This window comes from Oenanthe melanoleuca, chromosome 1 (assembly GCF_029582105.1).
Source record: "Oenanthe melanoleuca isolate GR-GAL-2019-014 chromosome 1, OMel1.0, whole genome shotgun sequence".
Taxonomy (NCBI): domain Eukaryota; kingdom Metazoa; phylum Chordata; class Aves; order Passeriformes; family Muscicapidae; genus Oenanthe; species Oenanthe melanoleuca.
Genome location: NC_079333.1, coordinates 74,867,666 through 74,885,947, shown reverse-complemented (window position 1 = coordinate 74,885,947; position 18,282 = coordinate 74,867,666). Strand labels below are relative to the sequence as shown.

The window sequence follows — 18,282 nt, the reverse complement described above, 5'->3', positions numbered from 1 at the left end:
CCATAATAAAAATTATCTATTAAGTAATATCTATAGAGAATAAAGCTATCTAGTATATTAATTATATATATATAATATAGATAATTAATTCTGTAATAATTATAAGTTCTTCAGATTCTTCTAACAAAAGAATATGGTCTCTGCTATAAGACTTTTTGATAGAGCAGATGAAACAGCTGTTGGGTAGGATATAAACTTTTATTTAAGTATGGAAGGAACCTCAGGGAAATCAGAGGTTCAATTCAGATGCCCAGTGGCATTGGGCACACCCTGAGGCATCAAGGACATCCTCCAGGCAGGCACTCCTGTGTCCTTGTGGAGTCAAGCTGGGGTCAGGCAAGGGTAGTCTTGGGAATCACAGGTGATAAAAGGTGCTTTAATTTAGGTGGCTGAAGACTTTGAAATTATATGCCATATAGTTGGAGAAGCCATGGTTGACTCAGGAGTCATATTTCTGGATTCTCAGATCAGTCAGTGACAAAACCTTTCTTTGTTTGGGAGATTGACAGGTATTATTTTTCTTTCCTAATTTGTTTTTTACATATATTAGAGAGTTCCACAAATGTCTTATATACTTCTGTTTCTGTGGATCAACATTAGTGCAAGAAATGAGGAAATTGTCTGACAGCAACTGTACCATACTTAGCTTTGCTTAATGAAGCATATAATTAATCATAGCTTTCTCATTTCTATGGTTATGGTTGTATTGCTCCTCATAAGAACATGTTATCTGAAAATATCATGCCTCTACTGCAGTGAGAAGATGACAAAACTAAATGTCATTCATGATTTCTAGAAGTTTCTTTAAAAAAAAAAAAGATTTTACACTTCCTGTTGTATATCTTATATGCCAAAAAAAAAAAAAAAACAAAAAAAAAACCCAGCATTTCCTCTGAATCCAATTATTTAGCCTGGCTGGATAGTAATGAAAATTTTATATTCAAAGGAACATGGCAATTAGGGGCAACTTATACCAGACTTTTGGGAAGGAGTTTTGCCATCATACATCCTGGTGATGACTGTGCAGTCCTAGAATCCATCACTAGAAGAATATGATATGGAAGTTTCTCAGTTTAAAAAGTTTAAATCATTGGAAAGCTGGGAATTGTGGCTTATGGTATACATATGCATTATAAGCTCCAGATTTTCCCTTGTTCTCTGGCAATTCATAGAGAATAACTTTGGAAATCTTAATACTGGTGCAAATGATGTATGGATGAAAATGTGTAAATAAGCATCAGAAAAAACACCAGAATGAGGTCAAATGCATTCACATACACAGTAGTAAACTAAGGAATATATTATTTTGTCAATATCAGAATGTTTCACTCTCATAAAACAACAATATGATGAATGTCATGATGACTTATTGGCAGAAGACTCTGTGCTCAACAACAAAAGATGTCAATGCAGACACAGCAGATAACTTATGCCATTCTTCTCCCCAAAACCCCAACAAGAACAGCATTTTCCTAAGAATGTCAAAAATCAGGAGGCACAGACAACAGGCACCAGGACTTGCCTGAAATTTACAGAGATACAAGTAAGCAAGAACTGAGTCCAAAGGCTCACCCTAAATTTTGGTCCTAAGTATATAAAAGATGCATTTAAAGACCAGTTTTTTATTATCAGTCAAGAAGAAACAAAAAGGCCTAACAAGAGCTTGATGAGTGGCATCCCATGTTCTGTGTCACACACAAGGACTCCTGTTCAAACTATTAAATGCAGACACTTTGATGCCTGTATTCGGGTGTGAGAATGCAAGAGGATGAAATCAATGAAAGATGTGTCTGAAGGATGAAAATTAGTTTACTAGTGTATTTCCTAAAAAAAAATACTAACTTCCTCTCCCATAAAATCTCAAGCAGAGTTTTCACTGTGCTGTTTTCTTACACTTAGAGAAGAGAAAGGTGTGAAGGCAAATCTAAGGAGGGAAATATAAATTACATCATCATTTGCTCCAAGAATAAGTCAACTTCTCCAGCTTCCATAAGCACTTATATCATAACCAGAATTTCAAACTAATGAACTAAAGCCTTTTACCAAAAGGCATTGGTATTAACAAATGATAACAAAAGATTAACAAAAGATAATCTACATTTACTCTACATGACACAACTGGATTGCCTACAGTGTTAGGATCACATTTTGGTGAGGATTGTATTTTTATGAGCTCTGGCAAAAATAATTAGTTAAAAAGTTATTGAAGTGGAATTACTCACTTGAAAATACACATATCAGACACAAAGTATTCCACTGTCACCAGTGTCAAAGCACTAGTTTACTGGAATGATCAGTCTTAGTTGTTTCTTAGTATTGCGGACAGCAGACATTTATGAATGAACATTAAAAGGTCTCATCAAAGATAATGTTCTTATTGATGGCCCACTATTTGAAGCACAGAATCATGTATTGATTTAATGCAAAATGGATGCATCCATAGGAATATGTAAGAGTCTTACGAGTTACCTGTTACAAGTTAAAACCTTTGCTAGTGATCCTAGTTTCAACCAAGTATTTACTATTTTCATTGTGTTTGGTTTTATTGCAGAGTTTTTAATCAGAATAATTTTACAGGAAATTGTGTTGTGCAGAGGATCCCAAAGGTTTTGTTTTATTCCTTCAGTGGCTGCTACTTGGCTGTGACAAGAACTCATAGCTAGGCCAATAATCATCCAGAGAACAAATCAAAGTGAATGGAGTTAGGAGAATTATCAAATCCATTTCAAATTGATCTTTACTGCTCTGAGTTCTTTTTGTCTGCCTGCCCTCAATCCTGAAAGAGAAAAAAATTGTAACGGACAACAGTTGGCCCAGTAGAGCAGCCAATGATGAAATTACTGGAAAAACATTATTGGACACAGAAAGGAAAAAAATACCACATGAAAGCTTAGGACACATCTGCAGCAAGCAGCACAGCAATAACCTCAGAGGGCAGAGAGAAGTATGTCTCACCAGGATACAGGATGAGTAAATATCGTCTCATTTAAAAAAGCGACACAGCGCTGCCAAGGACTTGTGCTGGCAAACCTGTGATTCTCTGGTCATGAGTGTGCACCAAAACCACTTAACTTGCACATAAAAGACTCAAAGAACTAAGTGAACCCAAAGGAAGTGTGATATTAAATACTTCTGGGGATCAATACAGAAGTATACCTGGGAAAATCTTATATAATCAAAAAACCTGAGCAGTAGGGAATGGACCATTAAGTAGAACAACTCTCTCGAAAAGGCAGCTTGAGACATCTTCTCCAGTCTTAGCATATTAAGTCTATGTACAGAAGCACAGTCCAAGGAAGAGGAACATGATGGAAAGACCTGGAAAGCAGGTCAGGGAAAGCGAGTCTCCTCCTCCCCTCCACTCTGGTGAGATCCCACCTGTAGTACTGTGTCCAGCTCTGTGGTCCCTAGTACAAGAAAGACATGAATCTGTTGGATCAGGTCCACAGAATATCTCCAAAAATGGTCAGAGGGAGAGAGCACCTCTCTTATGAGGAATGGCTGAGAGCATTTGGATTGTTCAGCCTGGAGAAGAGAAGGCTCTGGGGAGACCTTACTGTGACCTTTCGATGTTATAAAGGAGGAGTATAAGGAAGACTGAGAGAGATTTTTTTTTTTAACCAAGGTCTGTAGTGACAGAACAAAGGGTAATGGTTTCAAACTGAAAGATAATGAGTTTAGCTGGGTCATAAGGAAGAGATTTTTTTATGATTTAGGGTGTTGAGACTTGCAACAGGTTTCCAAGAGCTGTGGATTCCCCAACCCTGAAAATGTTCAAGGCCAGGCTGGATGGGGCTCTGAGCAGCCTGGTCTTAGTGAAAAGTTCCCCACCCATGTCAGGGGTTGTTGGACTGTAAAGACCCCCCTTCAACCCAAACTATTCCGTGATTCCATAATTATATGAATCAATTTCTAATAGCAGAGTGCTGTGAAATCTATGCCGAGTCCTCCTGCAACCTCTGTCTTTGTGGAGACATTAAGTCTCTATTCTTGGTACTGCATAGATGGACAGCTGAATTTTTAAGTGAATGACTCACCACAATCATGCAGAAACATGGCCATGGGGTCTCATTCAGTTGTACCCTAATTTATCATAGCTTTCACCTCATATCTTTCTATCATTGCATGGACAGCTGGTCTGGAAAGCAAGCTATTAATCAGTCTCTGCTGGTTGGAGAAGGCCAGTAACAATTCGCATTCAAATCATTTAGGTTGCCATTCACATTTCTCATTTCAGCATGCATTTAATCTGAAAACACTGGTCTTCCTTCTTTGTGCTTACAGGCACTCAGTGCTCACTGTCAGACCCCACACAGTCCAGCTTATAATGCTCTGAAGACAGATTTACTAGCAAGGGCTTATGTCCTTACTGTGATTGCCTAGGCAGCAGCAGTGCTAGAAAAATAGCAACGAAAAGAGGACAAGGAAAGAATAAGCAGTTCAGCAAGACATTTCAGGAAGTTCAGACTAAGATGGAAGCACGGACAAACCCAAAAGAAATGGAGGGAGATTTAATAATGTAAAATGTGAGTTATATAAACAGAAGAGATATTTTTAGCATGGATGATGATGAATTTTATTTCCCAGCTATTTAATTTCTAACAAATATGAAACAAATTTTCAGTGCTTTTCAGTGTTTTTATGTCCTTTACACAAAATTAAATTTCAAATTATTTTTTTCTACAGACTCATATTATTGAATTACTCTGAATGCTGTAAACTATTTTATGCCAATTTTATTTTTATTATTAGACATTTAAACCAAAATTTTCTATATATGTCTATATTCTGTGTAGCAGAGACCTTGAAGAAATGCTCCCTGTAGTCAGAATTTTTTATGTACATAAGGATCATGAAGCAATACATTCTTCTTCCTACATAGAAATAAGGAACACAATACAACATGCCATTGTTCCTACCAACAACTTTGTCATTATTTAGAATCAAAGAGTTGTTTTAAAAATGAAGCACATAAAATCTAGAAAGAGAGAAGGATAAATATTATTTTCCTGCTTATAAAATGCCATGTGGTATGCATGCACTTACATATCCAAAACTACCTTGAAATACTGCTAAACACCAACATACTTTACTGAAATAACACAAGGCAAGATTTTCACTGTCAACACTAAAATAAACCATCTGCATCTACAATTACTATGACACTGTCTCTCAAGCATCTTACATTCTTTCATAACATATTTTGCTACTTTTTTAGAAAACAGGAATATCATTGTCAGTGAATAGAAAATATTTAAAAGTTTTTCTGGCCATTAGTATCTTTAGGTTTATTGCAACACCCTCAATAAAGCATCAGTTGTAAACACAGTTGTAAACTAAACACAATGTAAGGTTACCTAATGTTTTTAAGTTTTTCTTTAAGTGTCTGTATTTAACAAATACTGATGGAACTTAGGATACACTACAGCACTTCCATTTATGTGTTAGTGTTCTCTAACGTGTTCAATACTTTTAGTGCTTGTTTCTTACAAAAATCTGCCATCTTACTGTAAATCAATTATGAAATAGTCAAAAGTGACATTATGCTATAAAATCAAGGGGAACAGAAAGCTATATAATGTGAAGACTCAGTTCTGCTATGTTGTTAAAATATGCTGTGTTGTGTGATATTAAGTGAACACTTACCCCCACAGACATTGCCATCTGCATTTTCACACTGTCGATCATCACATTCACAGTTTCTGCCATGAACTCTGCTGTCTCCTGGAGGGAAACAAGTGCATTGGCCACATTCACATCTCCCTGTAAGAATAAATAATTGTTAGAGTCATGATTTCATGTAAAGTAAAATAAATTGAATAAACCTCAAAGTTATGCTACATCCTAACCCCAAAGACAAACTACAAGTTACACTGTATTAATTAAAGTCTAGAACATAAACACAATTAAAAACAAACAAACAAACAAACAACGTAGCAAAACAAAACTATTCCTCCTCCATGGAAACCAGATGGAAAGTGTATCACTGTTCTAATCTTAGTGGAAACAGCAACAATAAGCAATCACTGGCATTGCATGTTTTTCATATCTGAACTAAGCATAACTGAGCTGGCCCATGCTTATGTGCATAATTAACTTCCATAATTGATCTAAAATAATTAGCACATATCTCAGAAAAACCAAGACAAATGTGATCAAAATTAGTCTATGCACAGAGCTATACAAGATACTGTCTATTCATGTAGAAAAATAATTCCTCAAATACTACATCAGGTTTTTTGAAAGCAAAATCCCTGTAACTTTTCTTGTCCAGATCTGAGGAAATAAGTACAACCTCTGCCACAGTCTCCCCTTCCATCAATCTATTTACAGGAGAGCTCCCCAGAGCCTTAAGGGACAAGATTTATCCAAGCTCCCACAGATCTTCACTCCAAAACCCTAATACTAAGTGGCCAGATGTGGAAAAAATTAATATCCAGGACAGTCTTACATTGCACATATTTGAGACAAACCCAGTTCAGGTAAGGAGTCCTGACTTCTAAGAATTTACCTCTGTATATTTTATGCAATGCTGATGAGAGAACATTCTAAATATGGCACAAACCATGGACCAAATTCATACATTGATAGGCTTGGGGAGGGCTATTTTGTGTAAAAAATGGCCACCAGAGACATGGACTAGGATGCAGAAAACCTGCCCTTATTGATTTAATTTAGTCACAGTATCATTGAAACTCAACTTGGGCCCTCTCACTGCTCTACTCACTACAACCCCCAAATTTATAGTATTGATGGAAAGTAAAAAATATCCTCCAAGTGCAGCCTTTCATTATGCAACCAGACAGTTCACAACACACTGAACTAATTTTTCCCAGCATTTGCTGAAATATTTCATTGAATAGGAAAGGACTGTTAATGAAAACTTCAGTGAAGGTCTTCTAACTGTAGGTGTCATGACAAGGAAACCTTTTAAGGTAAGGTACTGACAGATGATTATTAATATTCTTCTCTTCCCAACTTCTAACCTTAATTAGTTATATTTGTTTGTGGGGCCTTGGGGTTTATTTTTTGGTTTGGGGGGTGGTTTTTTTGGGTTTTTTTGGGTTTGCTTTTTAGTCTAATTAAGCTAGATTAGGGAGAGATCTTTTTACTTATGGAAAAAAAATTCTAAGCTCATTTTATAACTTGTATACTCTTCATCTTCCCAAGCCTCCACTACATCACACCCCTGAGCTGACATTTTACACACTAGGATTCAATCTACAGGGGTGTAAAGTGCAAGAATTTTAGAAAAAACATACTGCTAAGAGAATCAGAGTAAATACTTCTTAACTATATTACATGCATAATTTAAAAACTGTTGCATTGTCAATTATGTGAGGATACCTGTTTCAGAAAGAAACTTCTTATAGGAAGTGCATCTACTGCACCATGAAAGAGAGTTGTGCTTAGTAATCATGTCAAAATTTAAGATATGATTGTCTACAGAAGAAATGACGGTATTTGCCTGCATTCTCTAAGCTACAGTTATTTATCAAGGACAACCACAGGAGCAATTGGGGGAAAAAATCCTTAGTGCTTAAATATACAGAAAAATGTATTGAGTCTAATTTATCTCTTTTATGCATTCACCTCAGGCAACCTGATCACTTTTACAAAAGTGTCACATCACCCTGTCCCAAGGAACAGTCAGTAACTGACAGGCTGAAAGGCACCTGATGAACAGGACCCATCTGTTGTGGAGACTAACAAAAACAAAAGAAGATTCTTCAGCAGTGGTCTCCTGGTCAGCCATTGCTATAATAAGGATGCCTCAAAATAGTAAAATCATTTTAAGCAAGCTGCTTTGACTAGAGGAGTCATCAGAGGTGGAAAATCCTCCAGGGGAATGAGAAAAGGAAGGTTCCTTAATGAGGATCCTGCATGTTCTGTAACTAAGCATTATCTTCTGTAATGCTTAATTTAATAAGTCAGAGTGCAGTGGCTGGTCCCTTGTGCTGCAATGGGAACAGGCTCCTCTCAGTCCCTGCTGCAAGAAATAGTTATTCATTTTAGTTAATGTGCAACAGTTTCACCAGCAGAAAAATGGAGGGAAGCCCATCCCTAGGCAGATTGGACACGTTTGTCATGCAAAAGATACAAGATCAAAGAGAATATAGGCCCTACTTTCTCAATCTATGCTTTTTTTTTTTTTTTTTTTTCTTTACCTGCCTCCCACCTAAGTTCAGGTTATGGTTTAGATTATCTGACTGCAGACCTCAGCAGAATTAAAGTGTCTTGAAAACAGATGGAAACCTCAGTCAGCAAATGCTCTAGAAAAGGATTTCTTTGAGCTATTTCTTTATTTTTAATATATATAATTATAGTAGTTTATTACACTGCTGCTGAAATTGATACTCAAATTATTAGTTCCTTTACTTCTGCAAATGTTACAAGATCAGCATGAGAAATTAATTTAACAGTGTCACTAAATAACTGCAACTTTGTACTGGCTATAAAAATATTCTGCCTCCAAAAGTAGAGAGATTTTGTTTAAATTATGTAAAGTGGGCTCACTCTAAGGAGATAATTTAAGACTTTAAGTCCTATTGCTTCTCAACAGCTAAATATATAGTATATAGCTGCTGCTGAAATATCAGAAGCCACACCTTATTCTGTAATCTTCTTCTCTTAGCTATTGTGATAAAATACTTACCAAACAAATTCAATCGTTTGAAAGTAATTTGAAGCTCACATTATATACTGAAAAGAGATCAGCACTTTACTAAACATACTCTTTCTTTGTATAGAATAATAGGTTTACCATAGCAACCTGATTATACAGCAAAAGCTACTGCCATACATCCTAAATTCTCTTTAAATGCCAAAGCATACAGAAACAATTAAACATGAGATGAATATAATAGCCTGCACCTTCCCAACCATCTGTGCAAGAGCAACACTTTATGAGTAGAAAGAATCCAGTTTACCTCAGACATCTTACAGCAAGTGGCTTCCACTCTTCCTTGCTTAACAGGAAGAGCAAATGTCATAGCCTGATTGCTTCAGATGAAAGAAGCTTTATGATGGAACTTTTACAAGCTATTAGCATTGAAAAGCTTAAGCTATGTAATGCAATGCAAGATGCTAAGAATAGAATAATTATACAAGACATTTATTTGCCTACAGTCTTAATATTTCCTCACACTTCTTCCTCCCATTGATGTCAATAAGAGTATAAACTTATTACTAATAATTGTTAGTACTTGACAAAAGATCAGATTAGGTTGGGGGTTTTGTTTTTTAAAGAGAATTAAAGTGCCACATTTCATCAAAACACAAGTTCATTAGATAACAGCCTCTAGAACTCTAAAAAAAATGCCATAAGCTTTTAGATTTTGATTTTATTTCCCATTTACAACAGCATTTTTTTATTTCTCATGTCCAACATTTATAAAAACATAACTGAACAGCGTCTAGATTTACATTAAACCTGTTCATATGCAAATTGCTGTGACCATTACCTCCTTGCATTCAAACCAACTTCCAGTCGCATATGGATTAACTGAAACTCTCCTTTGTACTAGGCAATTTTAAAACACTGTGTTAGAAGTATATAATTTGTGTAATAGAGCATTTTTACCCTGTTATTGCCAGCAAAGAAAGAGATAGTAACAGCTTTCAATGAGAAAATGAACTCTGAATATAAGAAGATATACTTCATTGTCTTCCCCTGCCTGTAACTCCATAACATACAGCATTTTTCTGTGCAGGAGGATGAATTTTTATCTTCTAAATGAAAATAAATAAATAAAGCCCTTGGTTTTTTTTAAGTGTGTGAGGAATACTGTGACGAATTGCACTGCAACTGTGGTAGAAGCAAGCCAGGTTCATTTGGCATATTAAAAAAATGGTGTTTCAGGCTACTGATAAATAGGAGGGAATCTGTCTTTAGTAAGGACTTTTCTGCCCCATGGCTGTCTCAGGCTTATCATCTGAAAGCATTACCTATCAGAAACTGCAATTTCTTTTTTATCACGTAATCTCAGGCAACTTGAGCACATTCAGTAAAGCTGCTGTGTCTTTCTGCCAACAGAACCCATTTCATGCTGGATGTGAGCAAGATGATCTAAAACAATGTTCAGAAATAGCAAATCAGAGAAGGGGGATGGGAAGATTTGTACTGAAGATCACAAAGTTTCAGTGGATATAAAGGGTGAGGGGAAGCAGGTGTGGCTGAAGGAAGTAATAGCAGATAGCAGATTCAAGTAAGGCAAAAGAAAATCCATTGATTGAGCTGTAGAGGGAATAAAAGACCAGTAAGAGGAACCAACAGTTCCACAAAATTGGCAAACAAAATGCTTGACTTGCCAAAAATAGGGTGGGCAATATCATTGTGCCTTGCTTAGTCTGAGGTGTTCAGAGCAGCACACTCCAGCTGTGTTGGATCAATGTGGAGAAATTTAGACTCAAGCAGGAAACAGCTACAGATTTCCCAGGGGCAATGCATTGTGTGCTTTGTATGTCCTATTCCAAAAGTTGCCTGGAATTAATTCCCATCTAGAAAGGCTTTTAAAAAAATTCCTATAAAAATACTGTACTGACCAGACAAAAATAATTCTGCCTTATATATGAAAGGATCCTTGGGTTTTAAAATGCTGGCAATTCTTCCATCTGGTTGGTTGAGTGGTTTATGAGGTATCAGAAAAAGAGAACCTTTGGAAGCATCTTAAGTATGTACAAAAGTAGCCTCAGAACCTCTTTAAATGCATGAGTATCTGACTGATCTCACCCAAATAATGAAAAACTGGGGATTGGTTTCTTACAAGAACTTTAGACAAGCAAGATATGAACCTGCAGCTGCAGCTATGATGGAAAAAAAATTTCTTCTTCTAAAAAAGCTTTAGAACTTCTATCAGTACAAGATACAAGAACCACAAAGGACTGCTTTTCTTGCACAGGATTTCTCAACTAGGCTGTTAGGGGTTTGGGGTAAAGAACTTGTTTTTGTGGAGATAATTTGAAAATTGGGTGGCAATTTGGTTTTCCAAAAAATGTTCAAGCAACAAGCAAATTTTTCCCTACAATGCATTATGAAAAATAAATTTATACATTTATCTCCTTATACATAAGAGAAAACATTCTTGCTGGGGTTTGGACTGGGAACTAGCTTTCTCTGTCTAAATCAGTATACAGAAAGTAAACATGTCTAGAGTTTACTCATAAAAAGAGGTCATTTGCAGCATGACTGACCCAAGACCTCAACTAAAGATATAAAAGGTCCAGAGAAGGGCTTAGCTGAATCATACCAACATAAAATGAAATGAAAATGGCTTTAATAAATCTAGAGTAATTTCCAAACTTCAGACTTTTGTGCTCCTTTTTGTAAAGAATTCTGTACACGAAAATAAACTTTTAGCAGCAAGTGCTGAGATTTTTATTTAAATAACATGAAAAGTAGCAGGCTTATATAATTGGGTTAAATATCTGTATTTTTCTTAGTCTTATTGGTCACCTCTAAGTTGCAATAACTGCATCAGCTACTACATTCAGCACTATCAACAGGTCTGAAATAAATAGATATAAATATATGTAAATATTTGGCTTCAAAAAAAATTCAGAAATTAAGAAAGTCTTCTGTTAGAGCAGCCTGAGACTTTCCACTGCTGTGTGTTTTATCAAGTTGTTCACTAATACGAAGTACCAGGATTTCCCTTATATAATAGGTATCATGGGCATATTTTCTTAGACGGAAAGAGTATGTTTCTTTCAGTTTTTAAGAAATTGAATTGCTTTATGATGTGAAAGAGCACCAGAAAGGTCTGACAGTTAAGTTTGTCCTTAAGCGCATGAAACCTTAAAGCACAAAAATCCCCAAATAACCCTAAGATAAAAAGATCTCAAGAAATAAAAGTATGCTAGCTCAAGCAATGCAAGTTTCACAACACTGCAAGCAACTGAATACCCAGAATTGTAAAAGCAAGTGTTATACAAGTGCAACTTCAAATGAGTGAGACATCCCCCAGCTTTAGAACACACATAATGTATGACTGGAAGTCTGATTGCAAAGTTGGCATATGGCACACAAGGTAAATGCTTTTTCTTTGTGGCAGCTTAATAGTGAAATACTTCTTTAGATAATTCCACTCAACAGCACCACTTTACAGATTTAGCATCAGATAGTCTTTTAGAGCTCCTGCCAGTCAGCAGTACTGATTTGTATCTCCTTTTCCATGCTGCTTTTCTTTTTTTATTTTATTTTTTTCCACTTTTTGTTTTTCATTTTTTCCCCTTTCTCTCATTATAAATTTTGGTAAGAAGTACTGCTGCACTGCTAGTTTCCTTTTCAGACTGTCAGTTTGACATCCGCTATCACCATCATCAAGCTGACATGTCTCCTCCATCTGCCTGCTCTCAGTAGCCCTGCTTTGAGGATGCACTTGAAAGCTTTTCCTTTCTGCACAGCCAACAGGGAATTTCTAGAGGAGTTCCAGGAGAGGAGTCACCCAGAACACCCCTGCCCACTTTGCAGGAGCAGGATTTTAGCCGTATGCATCACTTTTCCTGGTGGCATCTTCCTCAGGTTCTCCCACTGGGGGTGCATCCTTGACAGTTCACTCACTATATTAAGGGGACAAGTAGGACTAGGAAAGCAATTACTTCTCTGTTTGAAAGAAAGGTGATAGTCAAAGTCACCACACAGAGGAGAGATGTGTGAAGACGACAAGAAAGAAGGTGGCAAAACACATTCTAAAGAAATGTGTTGTTAAGGCAGAGAGCAGTGGAAATTGAAGGGGAGGAGAAAGAACACGTTGGGGGAAAAGAGAAAAATAGGCAGCATGGCAGATTTTACTCTGACGATGTACAAACCCTAGAATTCAGCAAGCCATTATCTGATTTTTAAATTCCTTTCCTCTGCTCATCTTTTTCATTATTCCCCCCCGGAAAATGCTTTCAGAAACTCAAATTGTGAAGAAAAAATACTGCAAAGAGATGCCACTAAATCAAGCAAAGGATAGAAAGCGTTCTACTATAACTAACATTCCCAAAGAATATTAAAAATGAAGATATGTTTGATTTAAAGGGTCTGACCTGAGAATGCTTTCTCTTCACCTTGGCAACTATCAGGAAAAATAAGTCTCATTTCCTTTTCAGTCTATTCAGCTGCCTAATACTTAGCATAAGCTGCTACAAAATATTTTCTAGCAAAAGCCAAACATAATAAAGAGGTACAATCCCATAGTGAAAGATACATGAAACACAAGGCCATTGTTCAAGAAGCTGTGATGGCTTTTCAGCCATTTAAAGCCTCATAAATTTGACTGCCTTATCATCCAGAGGATTGACTGCTTACCCCTTTTTTTGCATCATCTGCCATGTAAAGAGTCGTAGCACTAATTCCACAGAGGTATTTAATTTGCAGATTAATTTACTAGAAAATGTCAACTGCTTTGGGGAAATTTAATCACCAAAATGTTAACCTTGTTCACTTCCTGCTGATGCCTGTTGTTTATTAGATAGTAAAATTCAAGATTTTAGGGTTGTAATAGAAGCCTATCTATTAAAATGTTTAAACTCCTAAGTGGTCTGCTCTTTGGAGCTTTAGTTAAGATTAAAGTGCTTAATAAGGGTAAAACAACAATATTAAAAGATTCAACTGCATAGCAACCATCAATACTATCTGCAGATAACAGACTGCTAGGTTCAGAAACCATGGCAACAAATGACATCACACTGTATCTACCTTATTGATTAGCTTTCACCTCAAGACTTTTTCCAGAAATGAAAGACATTTCCTAGCAACTGCATCATCTACTGAGTTGTTCCAAGCTAAAATGCTCTTACCCTTACTCTTAAGAAAATTTTTTCCTTTTTTGCTGCCAACTGGCCAGATTGTGCACTAGTCTCTTGTTACAAGGCTCTCTAATCTGTTGTAGAGACACTGCCTTGTGGCTCTTAAAATCTTCACCCCAAATTTAATGGCATCTGAGAAATAATGCTTTTTCCCAGCACCCAAAAAGGCTGGCTCTGTGGAAAAGTACCCAAAATGGAACAAAGAAATAACAGCTTTTGAATGAGTTTGAATGAAGGAGCAACCGCTTTTTTAATGCACAGGTTATCTTCAGAAAACAACATGAAGGATTCTTCACTTCCCCACTCTATGATTTGAAGTATCTGTATTAAATTCTTCATTGCAAGTAACCCTGGGTTTGCAGATTACAAGAAGAGTGCATAGCAATGACAAACCAGTGACCCAAGGGCTCTCAAAGGACCAGCCAGGCACATTATGCATCACTCTACAGGTGTGTACTTGTTTAAAGGCCTTGCAAGTAATTCCCTCTTTGCTCATCTGTCTCAACAGAACCTCATGAGCAGGCAAGGACACTGGTAGGACTGAGTTGGAGAGAACAGGTATAATTAGGAGCCACGTGTATTTGTACTCAGCCTCCTGTTTGGATGACCTGAATAAAACCCAGCAATCAGAGACAGAAGTTTTCAAGCCAGTTGAAACTCATGCAACAAATAATTAAAGCCTACCAGTGAGTGCTCCCCTATTTCCACCACAAAAGAGATGGATTTGAGATCAGTCTTCAAACACAACAGTGGTCTGAAACACTAAAATTAAGGCATTTTTTTTCCTTAGTTAACTCACAACTCCTATGAAGTGCTCAATACTGAAGCAACTGACTATACCTTAATATTCTTGTTAATTCTGAGAGGAAAAAAATCAGGTTTATAGTGTGAATTAGCCCCAACATTTCTAGAAGGATCACTGCCAAAGATGTGCTCCTGCCCAAATTTCTGTCTTGGCTGGAGCTGACCTTTATTTTGCTGGTCAGCCACAATCAACAGATTAACCTGTGTGTTTAAGTTGTAGATGCAAAATGCAGCAGTCTTGTTGTTCAGCCAACCTAATTCTTCTCTACCACCTGTTTTCAGTCCTGACCCCCTCTGCCACCAACTGCTCTGTGTCTGCTCTCAGTGGGGCAGCCCACTGAAAACAGTGATGCCTGGAATTGCCTCAGCCCTTGGACAGTGTCACACACTGGACAGGAGAGGGGAAAACATCATCAGTGGGCAAAAGAGGTGCTTGAAACTGAATGGAAACCAGGGAGCAAGAAAGTATTTTTCCCATTAGTGCAGAGACTGTTAGACTACCACACAAGAAGAACTGGGAGTGCCAGGGAAAAATTACATAAATCTCAATTCCTCCCACAGTTTCTCTCAAGAAGGAAGAGAAGGAGTCCGTAGTGTTCCCCAGAAAACTTGAAAAGCCCCCAGCAGCTGGAGAATTCAAATCCCATGATGAGTTATTAGGCCCTTGAAAACTTTAGTCAACAAGATTTTGAGAAATATTTCAGTCACAGGCATAATATCAAATATTGCATCTCTTTTGGTTTGTGACTAATCATTTCTGTCTTTAAAAGTAACTTTTTAAAAAGTGATACCATTATCAACATTGATACATGGAAAAACTAAAGATGAAACAAGATTAATAAAATTTTTTCACAAAATTTACAATTTTTTACAGTGTTGGAAACATTCTGAATTCAAATGAATCAAAAATAGAAAAACTAAAGTCTCTTATATAAATCAGAGAGTAACACAATCTTTTACAATTGATTAAAAATGTTAAGACTGTAAAGCCTGATAAGTACTGTAGGTAATTCTATGTTAAACTGAAAACATCTATCCTCTTCAGTTTTGAAATAAATATAGATACTACACAAAGCACTGCTTTGTCAATCTCCTCAGTCATCATGTAAGAATGCAAAGACAATGCAAATAGTTCTTTCTACAGACCAATTGCTCTATTAAATATTTAAAACTTCATCTGAAATGAGATTGCTGGCTAGGAAAAAAAAGCAATCCTTTCAAGGAAAAAGCAATATTCACTGTAATAGCCTAGCAAAAAAGTATCTGCCAAGCTGAAGAACAACTGAGCAGAGAAATCTGGGCCTATCCAGTGAACCTTGAAGGTTTTTGTCTTTCTGCATAGAGAAAGAATGCATCAAACCTACCTGCTGTAGCAATTTGTGCACCTTTTCTCCCCCAAAATACTTTTTCTAAGCATGTCCAGTAAATTGTAAACTAAATCTGACTATTTCCCATTAACGCATGTATAGAGAACATAGTGTTCTCAGAGACAGCAGTCACTATTACTGAAATCTAAAGGTAAATGCAACTCCCTACCCCCTCCAGCTATTTAGGAACAGTTCTTCACAACTTTACAGGAAGGTTATTCGAGGGGAGAGGGATTAAAGGACTCAACACTTCACATAAACCACATTATTGAAATAAACCCTATAAAAGTTTATTTCAGTACATTTTTAACCTTAACTAAAGCTCACTGATAAAACAGTGAAAGTCAACAAATCAGAAACATGATGGAGATGTCAATTTAAAGGTGGGAGAAGTTCCTGGGAGCTATTTCTTTCCTTTTTAGTGTTTTTACACTTAGAAGTAGGAGCAGGAGAAATTATCTGAACAGTTTCAGAGGCAGCAGAAGATGGGACATGATGAGAAGACCATTAAAACAACCTCTTACATCAGTAAGTATGCTCTGGAATATGTACACATAGGAAATGCAATCTAAGTTTCTAAAGAAAGTATTCCCAGACTCATAGCAGAGATAAGGATGAAGGCTTAATTTGGATGAGTAATGAAATCATATGAGAGTAGAGTTAAGGCCAGATACACCAAAAAATTGTAAATCTGGCAAAAAAGATTTTGACAGCACATACCTAGATGAGATGAAAGTAAAACTTTTGGTCATGAAGTCAGGACACAAAAGCAAAACAATTTACACAGAACAATAAAGCTTGAAGGATAAGCTGGAGTGCTCCTAACACCCTGAGAATTTAAAATTCAAAATGGAAGGAAAGAAGAGCAAAGATGCTTGCAAATCACTGAATCACAGAATCATTTAGGTCGGAAAACATCGCTAAGAACACCAAGTGCAACCATTAACCCACCACTGGCAAGGCCACCACTAAAGCATGTCTCAAAATGCAACAGCTCTATCTCTTTTAAATAACTTCAGGGTATGATCAAGTTCATTAGGGGAAAAAATACTTGTGAAAATGATTGCATTTGCAGTACAGAATCAGAAGCACAGAATCATGGACTTTTTTGGCTTGGAAGGGACCTCTAAAGGTCGTTTAGTCCAACCCCTTTAAAGTGAGCAGAGATATGTTCAACTGTTCCAGTGTTTCACCACCCTCATAATAAAAATGTCTTCCTTATATCTAATCTGATTCTACTCTCTTTTAGTTCAAAACTATTTCCCCCTGTCATATCAATATATTGCACTTGGCTTGTCTTTTGATGTTTGAGATGGAGCTTGTTTTGTTTTGTGTACTGATTTTATTCGTCTTCTGAACACTGAACCTCTGCTCAACATTGGTGGCTTTTTTTGGATAAGCATGGATTGTCTTTCAATTAGATACTAAAGTGAGGCAGGGTTGTGTGCATGGTTTCATGTGTATTACTTACACTGTGTAAACTATCCAGATTGTGTACAGTTTTCCATTGTGCCATGAAACTTCTTGAGAAAATACATTTCTTTTTCATTAATTCCAGCTATAAATAAAGTAGTGGAGAAACAGATAGAGATGGGTGTAATGTTTCCTGTTGTGATCTTTGAGACAGGATGGATGAATGAGTCATTCATTTAAGTAGCAGTGCTGATAACGAAGGCTTCAAGGAAGATATTAAATTCTGTCATTGTGATCTGCCTGTGCTCAGGCTCTGGATCCTGAAAACAACACTCCCTGTCCAGGTCTGCTGCAACACAGCCTGTTCTGGCAGTTACCTGCTGATGCTTTGCCTGTTGACCCCTTTTACCATCAAAGCTTCTGAAAGCCAGGCTATTACTGTGCAAAGTGGAGAGTCCTGATGTCTCTGGCAGTGATGCTGAAATGCATGAAGTTTTACTGCTAGGGAAAAGGCAGGGCTGCTGCTCTTGGGAAGGAAGCAGAAAGTGATTGACTTTTTTAAATAAATGCTTCATTTCTGTGTTTGTGTATGCACTGTGAGAGTTTTGGTGTGTTTTGCATGTCATAGTACATGTGGTTACTGCTTGTTTTCAGCTGATGTCTCCACTGCTCTTTTTCCCTCTCACAACTGAGTATCAGTTTCTGCCCTTGCCTGATCTACAATTTCCACCCCCTGTAACTTATGCCTCCTACTATTTCTCACAGAAAAATAATGAGTTCTACTGATTATTTTCCTTATTTCTTCCCACTCCCTCAGCACCAAGCCTCACTAGCCTTCCCACTCCAGGAAGGGGGAAATGAAAATAGCAACAAAATAAGTAATTCTTCTGTGGTAGACTCTTAT

General features: G+C 36.9%; 1 protein-coding gene across 1 annotated transcript in view; it reads right to left on the bottom strand.

Moving 5' to 3' along the window:
- The window catches only part of ITGBL1 (integrin subunit beta like 1), a 123,368-nt gene that overhangs the window by 11,743 nt on the left and 93,343 nt on the right, over positions 1–18,282 (bottom strand). Inside the window, exon 8 of the mRNA XM_056500989.1 lies at positions 5,647–5,763. Within this exon, the coding sequence (XP_056356964.1) occupies positions 5,647–5,763 (117 nt within the window). The remainder of the gene's footprint in view (positions 1–5,646; positions 5,764–18,282) is intronic.